This window comes from Ambystoma mexicanum, chromosome 8 (genome assembly GCF_040938575.1).
Source record: "Ambystoma mexicanum isolate Mex_15411 chromosome 8, UKY_AmexF1_1, whole genome shotgun sequence".
Classification (NCBI taxonomy): domain Eukaryota; kingdom Metazoa; phylum Chordata; class Amphibia; order Caudata; family Ambystomatidae; genus Ambystoma; species Ambystoma mexicanum.
In genome coordinates, this window is record NC_090929.1 from 1,693,784,178 (window position 1) to 1,693,796,882 (window position 12,705).

General features: G+C 49.0%; 1 protein-coding gene across 2 annotated transcripts in view; it reads left to right on the plus strand.

Moving 5' to 3' along the window:
* Positions 1-12,705, plus strand: part of LOC138473832 (deleted in malignant brain tumors 1 protein-like) — a 238,034-nt gene that overhangs the window by 180,468 nt on the left and 44,861 nt on the right. Inside the window, exon 6 of one of the 2 annotated variants that reach the window (XM_069612217.1) lies at positions 12,120-12,508. In XM_069612217.1, coding sequence (XP_069468318.1) covers positions 12,120-12,508 — 389 coding nt within the window. The remainder of the gene's footprint in view (positions 1-12,119; positions 12,509-12,705) is intronic. The other variant, XM_069612218.1, reaches the window with a different exon arrangement.

Genomic DNA, 12,705 nt, shown 5'->3' on the forward strand with positions numbered 1-12,705 from the left:
GCCTCATGTCCAGCGATTGCTCCCCTCTCTCCGTACAGCTCTCGAAAGCCTTTCTGATGACCTATTTGGCACAGAGGGGTAAACAATCTACAATCTCTTGACCTGCTCCTGCCACAAGTCCTTCGCTTCCCGCATAGGGATCTTCAGAGAACCATGCAAAAGTCTTGGTTATTTCACCCCCTCCTATGAACAGCAGTCCGTCTTCCCTTATTGATAGAGAGGTAATCCTCTCACCCACCTTGTCCCCAGATCCACAGAGGTACGGCAAGCAGACTTGCGGACCAGTTAGATTGTTTCCTGGTACTGATAGCGTTTACCCTTGAGCACTTTTAAATGTCTCGCACTGGGGTCCCTCAAATATTTATTTTTTATGATTGTTTTGTTTAAAGCGTGGGCCTAGCCCGGGAGCAGTTGACGCTGTGCAAGGTTTGGGTTGCCAGCATCCTACATCAGTGACTTGATTTTTCTGTGTGTAAGCAGTGCTTGAGAGAAACCTCTGCATCCTGCCCTAAACGCAGCCTTCAGGGCTCCCAGAGTGACACATCATCCATCTCCTGGTTGCATTTGTACGCAAAATAATGCAAGTTCTCTTTTTCAATAAAACACAGTCTACTTGTCCAGCAGCGTATGCGCCTTAAGCTGCCCTGTTTTCTGGGGCCTGTTCCCTCCCATTTATATTGGTACTAATACAGGTGAGAGATCAGAAATACCACTTGATGACATGTCCCCCACCCCCACCTCCCTCTCTTCATTTTGTTCCGGGAGAAACAATGAATCTGTGACAAGGAGTCTGCCCAGACGGCCACCAGGATCAATGCCTGCATGTAAGAAATACAACTAACGATTCCCTTATTCTCAGGGTAAATCTGAAAGAGCATGAATGCATAAGGTTCCCAGGATAATAGTTGGGGTACTTCAGGAGTGTAACACCTTGACTCCAGGATATTCACCAGTCTTTGCCACAATAAGGTCTTCACGTCGGAGCTTCCTTGGGGAGGGTATAAATCCCTTGCTGAGTCCTTCCCTAATACAAACACAAACGGTTTGCTCACTACCTGGTTCAAAGTTAGAACTGTATGGTGTAGTCCAAGCCTTGTTAAGGCGAAGGTCAGACAACTCTTTTGTTTGGTTTCTCATCCAGCAAAGACTGGAATGGTCCTGCTCTCCTCACTATCACGCCACATGTGCATACCTCCTCTCACCTTAGGATCTTCCCCCTCAGAACACAGGTTTTCCCGAACTCCATCCCTGCTGGATGAGGCCCCTCTTCCTCTTTCCAACTTCTCCTGTTCTCTAGTTCTGTACCCTCCTCTGTCTTCAGAGGGTAGAACTCCTTTCCTCTCTACAACTCTTTGCTTTACCAACTCTCTTTTTCCTTTTATAGTAGTTCCTCTCTTCCATTCTCCTCCTGCGCTATTCCCTTCTACTCTGTACCTCCACCTATGATTCCTGGGGTCACTGCCCCTCCTTCACTTCCTCCTCTTCTTACTACCATTTTCCTCTTTCTGATGTTGCACCCCCTCTTCAAATATCACTCTGTCCATATCTTCGCCAGCATCCTCCTTAACCTCTTTCAAGTCCACCTCACTTTGTAATCATCTCCAATCTATTCCTTAACCTCCCTCATAACTCTGTCTCCCTCCTTCTGACTGTCACCCACCTACTCCTTCAATACCTCTCCAGTGACTCCCCCCTATCACCGCCAACATTTTTGTCAGATGTTCAGATGTTTCAGCTCCTTTTGTTAGGGATCTAGTGCCCTGGCCCCAGAAATTTAGTGCACTGCTAAAGAGAATAGCAACCCAAAACTTGCACGGTAAAAATATTCCAAAAGGCCAAATAATCTTTTTTTTTTATATTTCTTTATTATTTTCTTAACAATAAGAATATACAAACATAGTGTCCTCCAAGCCAATGGAGGATTGGTAGTAACTTCCCTTTCCCTCCCTCCTCCCCCCCAGACCAAGTACACAATCACGCGCTGCAGTCTCTGCACATCTGGGTTAGTTTGTGTTGTCTATGTCTCCATCGGTGGAGCTGCCTACCTCAGGGTGGAACAAGGATACCGTAAGGGCCACCCACTGTAATAGGTCGTCGGAGGTGTCGGTTTTCTGGTGTCTTTGTGCCAGTTCCCAGTTCAGTAGGGTCTCGTAGAGCCTCGAGGTTTCGTGGCCTCCCTCCGCCGCACATAGTAAGTTCTCGATGGCCTCGTGGCCGGTGACGAGGGTCTCCATCTCTGGCCATCGTTTTGTGAATCTGTTCGCTACAGCCCTGTGTAGGAGGAATTGACCGGGCGGTATTCCCGTAGTTTCTTGCAGTTCGGTGAATCTGAGAATGCCCTGGTCGTCCACCAGGTCTCCCAGGGTGGCTATGCCAAGGGGTTCCCACACGTTTCTGATCACTTTCAGGTCTTCTGGTCTGTGTGACATCATTGCGGCTATTGGAATTTGTGGGGAGTAGGGGTCCGCCAGGTTGGCGATTCTGCAGGCCCTCTTCCAAGTACGGATGCCCAGGTGAATTAGGTATGAGTCTCGGTGACCCCGCTCCGACTCAGTCCAAAGTAAGTCTCTAAGCAGCCACGAGGAGTTCCTGGGCTGTAGTAGGTGAGTATCCGTGGCGGCGTCGTCCGCCATCCACTGTACCACATGTTTCAGTTGGCCCGCCAGATAATAGAGCTCGAAGTTGGGGATTTTGAGGCCTCCTTTGTCATACGGTCTCTGTGTGGTTTCTAGGGCTACTCTGCATCGTCCCCCGTGCCATAGGAATTTTCGGCAGAGTTTGTTAAGTTCTTTGAAGAATTGTAGCGGGATGTAGAACGGGACATTGGTGAAGTAGTACAGAAGTCGAGGTAGCGCCACCATTTTGAGCAGCCCCGCTCTTCCGGCCACCGAAAGGGGCAGTTTGCTCCAGAAGTCGATTGATTTGGCTAGGCCCTCTTTAGCTCTTACTGTGTTTATTATGTGCTCTGTTCTGGGGTCGCAGTGGATATTGATGCCCAGGTATTTGAATGTGGTGGGTTCCCACCGAAGTGCTAATGGGGGGAGGTTTTCTTTCCTGGTATTACTTAGGGCTGCCAAGGGGTATAGGCATGATTTATCATGGTTAATTAGGATCCCGGTGCATCTAGAAAATCCTTCTAGGGTTTCAAGTATGTATGGTAGTATGTGCTCGGGGTCTTTCAGGTAGAGGAGCATATCGTCCGCGTACATGGACACCAAGTGGGTCACTCCGTTTATTGTTATGCCCCCATCGCCGTATTCAAGCCTAAGGTATGCCGCCACAGGTTCGATGGCCAGGATGTAGAGTAAGGGGGATAGGGGGCACCCCTGCCGGGTTCCTCTGGAGAGGCACCATTTATCTGAGTAGGTGTTATTGGTTCGAACTCTGGCGGTGGGATGTGCGTAGGTGAGTTTGACCCAGTTTAGGAAGGTGGGCCCGATTCCCATCTTGGTCATGGTGGCATAGAGCCATTCCCACCTGACCGAGTCGAACGCTTTAGAGGCGTCGAGGGACACCACCGCACTTCTATCGGGTTTGTTGCCTGTGCTGTGTATGACGTGGTGTAGTTTCCGTAGGTTTTCAGTGATGGAACGTCCATGCACATACCCGGTTTGGTCTTTGTGTATCAGATGTGGGATGGCCGCCTGTAGTCTCTTGGCTAGCAATGCTGTTAGTATTTTATAGTCTACATTGAGCATGGACAAGGGCCTGTATGCACCGCAGTCCTGGCTATCTTTGTTGGGCTGCAGCAGGGGAATGATGACCGCTTCGTTCATGGTGTGGGGGAGGTGGCCCACTTCGTATGCCTCGTTGTATACCTGGGATAGCAAGGGGGCCAATATATCTTCGTAGTTCTTATAAAACTCCCCCGGGAGCCCATCAGGTCCTGGTGTTTTCCCCAAGGGTATTGATCTGATGGAGGCCATGACCTCTTCAGGCGTGATGGGGTCGTCTAGGGCCTCGGTTACGTGCTCGTCTAGGTGCGGTAGCCTGATACTGTCGAGGGCATCCTCTATGTCCGTATCCCTGGGGGGGGTGGGGTCGGAATATAGGGCCTGATAGTACTTTTTGAACGGTAGGTTAATCTCGGCTTGCGTGTAGATATTCTGGCCTTCCTCGCCCCGGAGTAGGCAGATGGGTGTTTTGGGGATCTCACGTTTATATAGCCACGCTAGTAGTTTGCCGGGCTTGTCACCTAGAGCGTGATTTCTTTCGGTGTATTTCGCATGGCTTAGCTTTCCTAGTGTCTCCCAGTGTTTTAGACAAGCCTGTTTGAGTTCGATCGTATTATGCAAGTGGGAGGGGTCAGGGGATGGTGCAGATTCCAGGTCCCTCAACTCAGTTTCAGTGCGCTCGAGCAGGGATGTGATGTGCTTTTGGGCTCCTCCCGTGGCGGCTATCATTTCGCCCCTTATTACCACCTTGTATGCCTCCCACGCTGTGCTTATATGTTGGACACTGTCGATGTTTGTTTGCCAGTAGTCCGTTGTACCTTGTCGGATTTGTTTGTTAAAGGATTTGTCGAGGAGCGCTTCGCTTCTGAGCCTCCATGTCGGGACGGGGGGCCTGGGGGTCGCCAGGGACCATGTGGTGATCAGTGGTGAGTGATCAGAAAGCACCCTAGCCAAGTATTGTGTGTGTTCGAAGAAGGGCAGGTGTTCCTCGCTGACAAAGAGAGTGTCGATTCTAGTGTGCACGTTGTGCGGTGAGGAGTAAAAAGAGTAGGCTCTGGCGTCGGGGTGTTGTGTTCTCCACAGATCTTTCAGGGCGAATTGCTGTGTGAGGGCATTGAGTACTTTGGCTGGGGGGGAGGGGTGGGAGTGTTTGCTATCTGCTCTGTCTATGCGCGGGTCTAGGGTGCAATTGTGGTCACCTCCCCATAGTATTAGGTCTTCCCTGTAAGGGCTCAGGCGAGCGTATAGTGAATGGAAAAAGACGGTGGCGTTGTGGTTGGGGGCGTAAGTGCAGATTAGACATAGGTCTTTTCCTTCTATGGTGCCTTGTATTAGGGCCATTCTGCCTTCGTTATCTGTTTTGGTGTGTGATAGGGTGATGGGGACAGATGGCGCAATCCAAATCAAGACTCCTCTTGCATATGTGGAGAACGTGGTGCCCACACAGGTTCCTCTCCAGGCTTTGGCCAGTGCGGCGAGTTTGGGTGCGTTAAGGTGTGTCTCTTGTAGGAGGGCGATACCAATTTTGTGGCGCTTCATGAAGGAAAGGATGCGGTGTTGCTTGACATAACTATTTAGAGCCCTGACATTCCAGGACATTATTCTAATTCTGTCAGCCATGGTCTATACATTGTTGTGGGCTTGTGGGTGGTTTTGGGGTGGGATTGTGGGTGGCCTCGGCTAACTTTAAGGTGATCCTGCAGCGGATGGACTTGGTCTGTAACCCATGTAACCTTAACTGGGTACCTCTTCTGGGATACCCTTCCAAGTGAACAATAACTACCAACTTCCTTCTGGACCAGGCCCCGGTTTGATTGTTCGCTAAATTCCAACTGGGTCCCCTAAACTGGGTTCCCCTTCCCAACAAACTTAAACTGTCCTTTAACTTAACACGTCTAGCGAGGTTTCCCTCGTTCTGACTTTCCCGTTTCCGCACCATTTGACCGAAGGTCTTCAGGCGCCCTACGGGCGGGTTTAATGCACCCAAAATTCCAGGGGTCCTTCAGCAGGAACTCTCCGGTTGTTGCCTTGTGGGGAGTTAACGGACTCCCATGTCGCTCCTCTGGGTATCGATGTTGCTGTGGTGCGGTGCATCTTGATTCTCATGTCGGTCTAGCTCCAGGGCTGGGCGGCCTGTGTCACCTGGGGCGTTGCTTCCGCGGCTTGTGCTCTCTGGGTTCAATGTCTGGGATCTGCTCCCTGTCCATCCATTCGCTGGCTTCCATTGTTGTATCGAACAGTAGCGCTTTGCTGTTGTGTAGCACTTTCAACCTGGCCGGGTAGAGTAGCATATAGCGTAGGCCTGCGTTTTTCAATCGTGCCTTGGTGGTAATGAATTGGGCTCTCGCCATTTGGACTTGGAATGTGTAGTCCGGGTATATGGCCACTTTGGCTGAGTCTCGTTGTATGCGGCCACCCGCTCTCGAAAATGCGAGGATCGCCTCCCTATCTCTGTAATTGAGTACCTTGGCTATTATAGGCCTGAGTGGGGCTCCGGGGGGTGGTCGTTTGGTGAGGGAACGATGCGCCCGTTCGATGGTGAAGCCCTGTGACAGCTTACCGGCTCCAATTTCCTGTAGTAAGAGGTTTTCAATATAGTTCGTGGGGTCGCTCCCCTCAATACCCTCGGGAAGTCCGAGGAGTCTAACGTTGTTGCGGCGCGCCCGCCCTTCGGCTTCATCTGCCCTGTCTTCTAGGTTTTTTACCTTTTGCACCAAGGCGTCCATATCATTGAGTATCTGGGTTTTCGCCTCCGTGTTTTCGCGGACCTGGGTCTCCAGTGCTTCGGTTCGATTAGCTATGGCACGGACATCCTGTCGTAGTAGGTTTAGGTCGATTGCTACGGCGTCGATTTTGGTCTCCATGGTCTTCTGTAGGGCCTTGATGGCTTCCAGTAGCTGTGAGTTTGCCGGTTCCTGGGTCTTTTCCTGTGGTGTTGTTGTGTTGGTGGTGCCGGTGTCCTGGTTGGCTGGGCCACAGGCCGCATAAGTTTCCATGGTTGTTTGCCGCTGTTTATTTTTGTTGCCTCTTGCTGACATTTCAATCGGCCAGGCAGGCCGCTGCGTGCTGTGGGGCCGGTGGAGCGTTTTGGCTGCGACACCCTTAGTCTATGGGTGCTGTGCCTATTGGCTCGGTGGAGGGGGGGCGCGCCTGGTCTATCTCAGTGCCTCTGGGCTTGGCGTACGTGCCCCGGGTAGTAGCTGCGTTCGTGGGTCAGCGGCAAGCTGGGCTGAGGGCTGGCCACTGCCCGCAGGGGGCACTTCTCTCTGGTGCGTTTACCCCGGGGCATGTTCTTTTGTTGGTGCCGCGCGGGCCCCAGTAGTCCTTGTGGATGTTGTAGTGCAGCGGGCTGGGGCGCCTATGTGGGGGGGGCCGCTTATCCTCTTGTGAGGTGCTGGTGATGGCGGCTGGGATCCCCTTTCCGCCCTCTCCTTACCCCGTTTGTTGGGCGGACCTCTCCGCGCCCGCTCCCGCTCTGGGTGTGGTGCTGGTCCGGTCCTTGGAGGCTCCGGTGACTCGTCTCGGGCCGCTCGGGGCCGGATTACCGTCTGGTCTCCCTCAGCCTCGGAGTGCGGGTCCTTCCTTCGTGGGCGGGCTCGGTGGGGCCACCCGCGCCTCTTTGTCCTCCCGGGGGTCTTGCGATGCATCGCTGGCCGCTCTGTGTTGGGGCCCCGCCGGGACTCGGGGGGGGGGCACCGGAGCACAGGACATCGCCGCGGAGGGTGCACTGCTTTCCTCTCGGGCGCCGCAGGCAACGCCAGTCCCGGTGCTTCCAGTTTGTGCGAGCCGTGTCTCCTGTGCGGCGTCCTCGGCTAGGTGGGCGCCATTTTCTGGTGCCGACGTATTTCGGCACTAATCGAATATCTTTGTGCCTGGTGGTCGTAGCGTCTTCAGACTAGGTGTGCAGGTGCTCTGGGTGCTCAGCCTCGGACGTGGCGAATTGCAGCAGCAGCAGTGGTGGGGTAAAACCGCAGTTCAGCAGCAGAATCAAGGGCACATCATGCAGAGCTGCAAGGAGAGAGTCCTGCTTACATGGCGGTTAGCCACGCCCCCTCCAAAAGGCCAAATAATCACTGCACCTCTTGAAAGGGAAAACAAGGTGTTCTCCCTTCCCAAGAAGTTACAGGTTATATAGCGTTAAACCACAACATCTGAATACATAGGTTACAATGTTACCCCGCCACCTTCATTGTTTACCACCTATAGAATGTGGTAATACCCCTAATAATCGAATGGCCACACCTTATCTAAACCCATTTCCCTAACACGTGGCCCACTACATCATCACTGTTGGATTGTTTTTTAAAATGTATTGACACATTCATAAATTGAGACCATCACGTGATGTGCACCCCTCTGATCCAGACACAATCACAGAAAATTGGCATGGCCAACTCTGCTTTGATAAGACAATAGGCCTTCTCATTATGTCAGAGGCTGCGGTGCACACTACCTGTACCCCCCAACCTTGTACGACATGTATTGTCATCACCTCTGCTAATCCTATCCCAAATCACTTCACGTTTCAGGCACATCGCCCCCATATATCCTTTAACCCCATGTGCACCGTTGTGTTGTGGCCGCTCTTAAATCTGAATTTTAGGGATGTATTTGTTTTTGGTTATACTTGAGCTTGTAATTCAAATGGGATGGAAACTATTAGGTCAGGGCAGTAGTGTTGTAAATCTTCATCTTGCCCATTGGTATCACACAACCTTATGCACTTTTCTTATGAATAAATAATGGGTGCATCTCTTCCTGCTCTCCCTACAATAAATATTCAGTACCCACCGTGTCCAGGGTCTGCAGCTGGACACAATCAGCTTTTATCCGTGCAGCGCGGGTGCCTCTGACCTTGGTTTCTCTTCTGCGGAAAAGGAAAGGGGATTTGTTTTTGGAGCTCAGCTAAACGGATCTGCATCTCCACAACAGGGCCTGCATTCTGTTCATCGTGTGCTAGGCCTTAACATTGAATTTGCCGACACTTCTGCCATATTAACACACTGACCTCACTTCAAACACAGTACCTTTCGGACTCCATATTCCACCTGGTTCAACTCTTCCTGCGTACCTCACTATGAATTAAGAAAAAGCTCCATTTTTCTGATATTTTCCCTTCAAGAATTTGCATTTTTTTTAAATTAAACAAACTTTTATTGGTGTTTGTTCCACTCGCCAAACAGGCACTTTTCCCCAAAATCTATCCTCCACCTCTCTCCTGGTTTACTTCCCCTGTCAATGTTTCCGTCTTTGTTTTTACTGCCATTTTCTTTTCTCTTTCACACTGATAGTTCCCTGGACCTTTTTATTTTTGGCTATTAGGTCACTCTTAAGCAAATAGATGAGAGATGAGGTGGGAGGAGGGACTCAGCCTGTGGGCATTGTTTGGTTATTTACCACCCACTGACTGGCCATGGCCATTTCCACTGACTACCTGCCCCTGCCCGCCCACAACCTCTTGGGATCTCTTTGAGCTAGCTCTATTAAACAGTAATATAAACTTTTGTTTGTTAAGGTGATGCTAGTTGCAATTTTCGACAGTCTTCCATGAACTAAAGGCTTCATTTAAGCTGTAAATGAGATCATGCCGTAAAACTAATGTTTTAACCAAGTGTGCTTTCAGCAACTTAATTTATAAGCAATGGGGGTCATTACGAGTGTGTTGGTCCGTGGTCTGGAATACGGTTGCAGGTCACACCCTACTGGCACCCATTTCCAGACAGCTACACTACAAACCTGTGGGCGGGGACCGTCGCGCCTGCCCATTCGGAATTGCCAGGCACGACCACACCCGCCCGCACGGTTTTCACGGAAGCAACGATGCCGGTGCTTCCGTATCCCCCCTGCCACAGAGTCCTAAGGGGCTCCATGGGAATGGGGATTAACATTTGCCGGCGCCTGACCACCGGATCCGCCGGGACTTGTAATATGCCGGTGGCACCGGGAAGTCACACGCCGGTTAAGTGTTGCAAGTCCAGTGACAATCCGCCGGAAGCACTGACAGGGTTACTGCTGGACTCGTAATAAGGCCCATGTGTTTGCCCTTACCTCTGTTCCTGGTAATGAAGTCCTTTTGAAAAAATGCACATCAACGTTAAAAAGAGAGAATGGGGGTAGTTACGAGTGTGACGGTCTGGAATATGGGTGCTGGTCGCACCATACTAGCACCCATTTCCGGACCGCCACACTACACTCCTGCAAGTGGGGGCCATTTCGCCCGGCAGTTCAAACCTGCCGGGCACCACAGCACCCACCCACAGGATTTTCACGGAAACACTGGCACCGTTAGCAGCGGTGCCAGTGTTTCTGTCTGCCCATTCCCATGGTGTCCTATGAGGTACCATGAGAGTGGGGATTAACATTTACCAGCGCCTGACCTCACGATCTGCCGGGACCTGTAATTTCCCGGTGGCACCAGGATTTCAGGCGCCGGTAAAGTGTTGCGAGTCGGCGGCAACTCGATGGAAGCACCAGTAGGGTTGCCGCTGGACTCATAATGAGGCCCAATGCCTTCATCAAATAACTATTGAATTTGTGCAAAAGTGCTCCAAATGCACCACTGAATCTAGAATTGGATTGGAATGGAATCAACCACAATGCAAAACTGAAGCTATGTCTTGTTTGGACACAAATATGGAGTATACCATGTTTACAGAAGATTCACTTTCATGGTTGAGACACATTCCCTCCTTAAGTATATATTTAGATTTTGGAAACGTCTATCTGGATCCATGTAAGATTGGGCGCAAAACTGCATGAGCGGCCGAAGACAAATATATTTCAAAGATCTTAGAAAATATTATTGATCTTTGTCTACTGAAACTTAAAGGTCAGGCTTACCTTTGTATCAAGATTTAGGTGGGGATAAAGAGGCGTCAGACAATACTTCTTCCTGGCTTTGGAAGAGTGGTAGTGATTATACTACGATTAGAACTATTACCTATAAGCCTGTCATCTAATTCCGTGGATATAGATCAAAGCTGCTTATTGTACAAAGAAGACCTTGTTTATTGTTTGCAGATTTTCCTTCATATAATGAATGAACCTCGTAGATGTTACCTTCTGCCAACATTGAGACGAAACCAAGTTTGTTCATACTTTGAAGCTGTAAAATAAATAAGCCAAGACTCTTTGGATCATCAGAGATTGGCAAGAACAAATTATTTTAAATCAGCTTGGTAGCCACAAGAGAAGTATGCGTCTTTGATATTGCAATTAGTGAATGCAAATGATGAGATTGATGTTGCATTCGAATGAGGGAAATGTAGTCTGATATGATACATGGGTGCACACTTGAGTAGTCTTGCTATTTTGCAATAATTAATTTAACATTTAATATTATTTTTTTAAGATGTTATATTATGTACTTGCAATAATCAGTAAATTTGGACAGGGTCCCTTTTTTACTTTTTTAGTATTCCATCTCTGAATGGGGATAACAAATTTTAATGAATTTCTTGTCGGAATCTGGTAGGAACTGCTATTTACATTTGAGATGTTATTGTATCATCACTCTATTCTTGCCTTGAATGGTTGCCATTTCCGCTGCACTGTTTATATTATGGATGTTATTGATGTATTGTCTCTATGATTCTTATCGTCTATTATTCAAAACGTGTGGTTGCTGAATGTTATATATTGGTATTCTAGATCTTAGGACCCAAAATACACAAATTAACTAACTGAACACTAACATTGGAAAAGTCAACTGTTTTGGCTTTTATTTAGGCATTTGCACAAGTACTTAACACCATTTCCAGCTGTTGCCATCTTATAACCAGTTAGTATATTTTGGGGATATTCGTGAATTGATCGAATCCAAAACGTCTGAAGGAGAAAAAAGTGAAAGTTATTTCAACGAAAGAACTTTTGTTTTTTTCTCCCGCCGAAATTTCAGACAACCCGCCCCTTCCCCCTTACTTACTTTCAGCAGCACACCTCGCTCTGTGCTGCTCCCTCCGCCAACCCTCTGCAACACTGGTTCCCTTCACTTGCTAACTGCCGCTGCAGGGTCCTCTTTTTTTTATTATGTGGGTCACGGGGGACATCCCCAAAATCCCTGATGCGATTACTGTAAACAAGGGTGCAGGGGACACCCCCTGCAACCTCTACGCCACTGGTTCACTGTAATTAAACCGAATGGTAGATGTTTTTTTATTTTTGGTATTTTATAGAGATACAATATTTTGGCAGTGCCTGGCAACTACCGATCCCTTGGCTAGACAAAAGCGAAACAGCTCACTTTGCCGATGCTTGTTAGTTATAGGCATTCGGACAGTTCTTCAAGAAACCATTCCTCAAGCTGTCTTGGTTTGTATTTGTTGTAAATATTTTGTCAGACTTACTTAAGACGCCTAGTTGCACCCCAATGTACAAACCACGAACTGTAAAATTTCCAGTCGCTGAGATCATGGTGAGCACTCACACTGTATCATGTCTTTTCAGATGGACGAGAACACAGTTTTGTACATGAACACTATCCGTGCATACCCGCCGGGAGATGTTATCATCCACCAGAAGAAGCTGACCATCGACGTTGGTTGCCAGATGCCCCGGTACAAGACGGTGGACATCATGTATAAGATCAACGATACCATCGAGGTTAGCAAATTGGAAAAAGCAAAATTGAACATAAAAATGTCTTTCTACAACTCACAGTCTTTCCTGAACCCTGTGTCCGATTCGCCGTACATTGTCAGCCTCGACCAGGATGTGTACCTCCAGGTCACGCTCATGAGTGCAGATCCAGACCTGGAGGTGTTTCTGGACACGTGTCTGGCGTCCGCGGATCCAGAAGATTTGCAAACTTTAACCTACAGTCTAATCCAGAATGGGTAAGGATGGCCCCTTTTCCTTTCACCTACATTAACTGCATCAATCAAATTGCTGTGGTTCATCCTCTTACACCGGTTCCATGTGTTTATAATGAATGAAAAACTTTTTTTTGATATTTTCATAATTTTATTTACATGCACCAACCACCCTTCCCAACATATTTTAGGACTGGTGTAATTTTATATACTAACTCCAG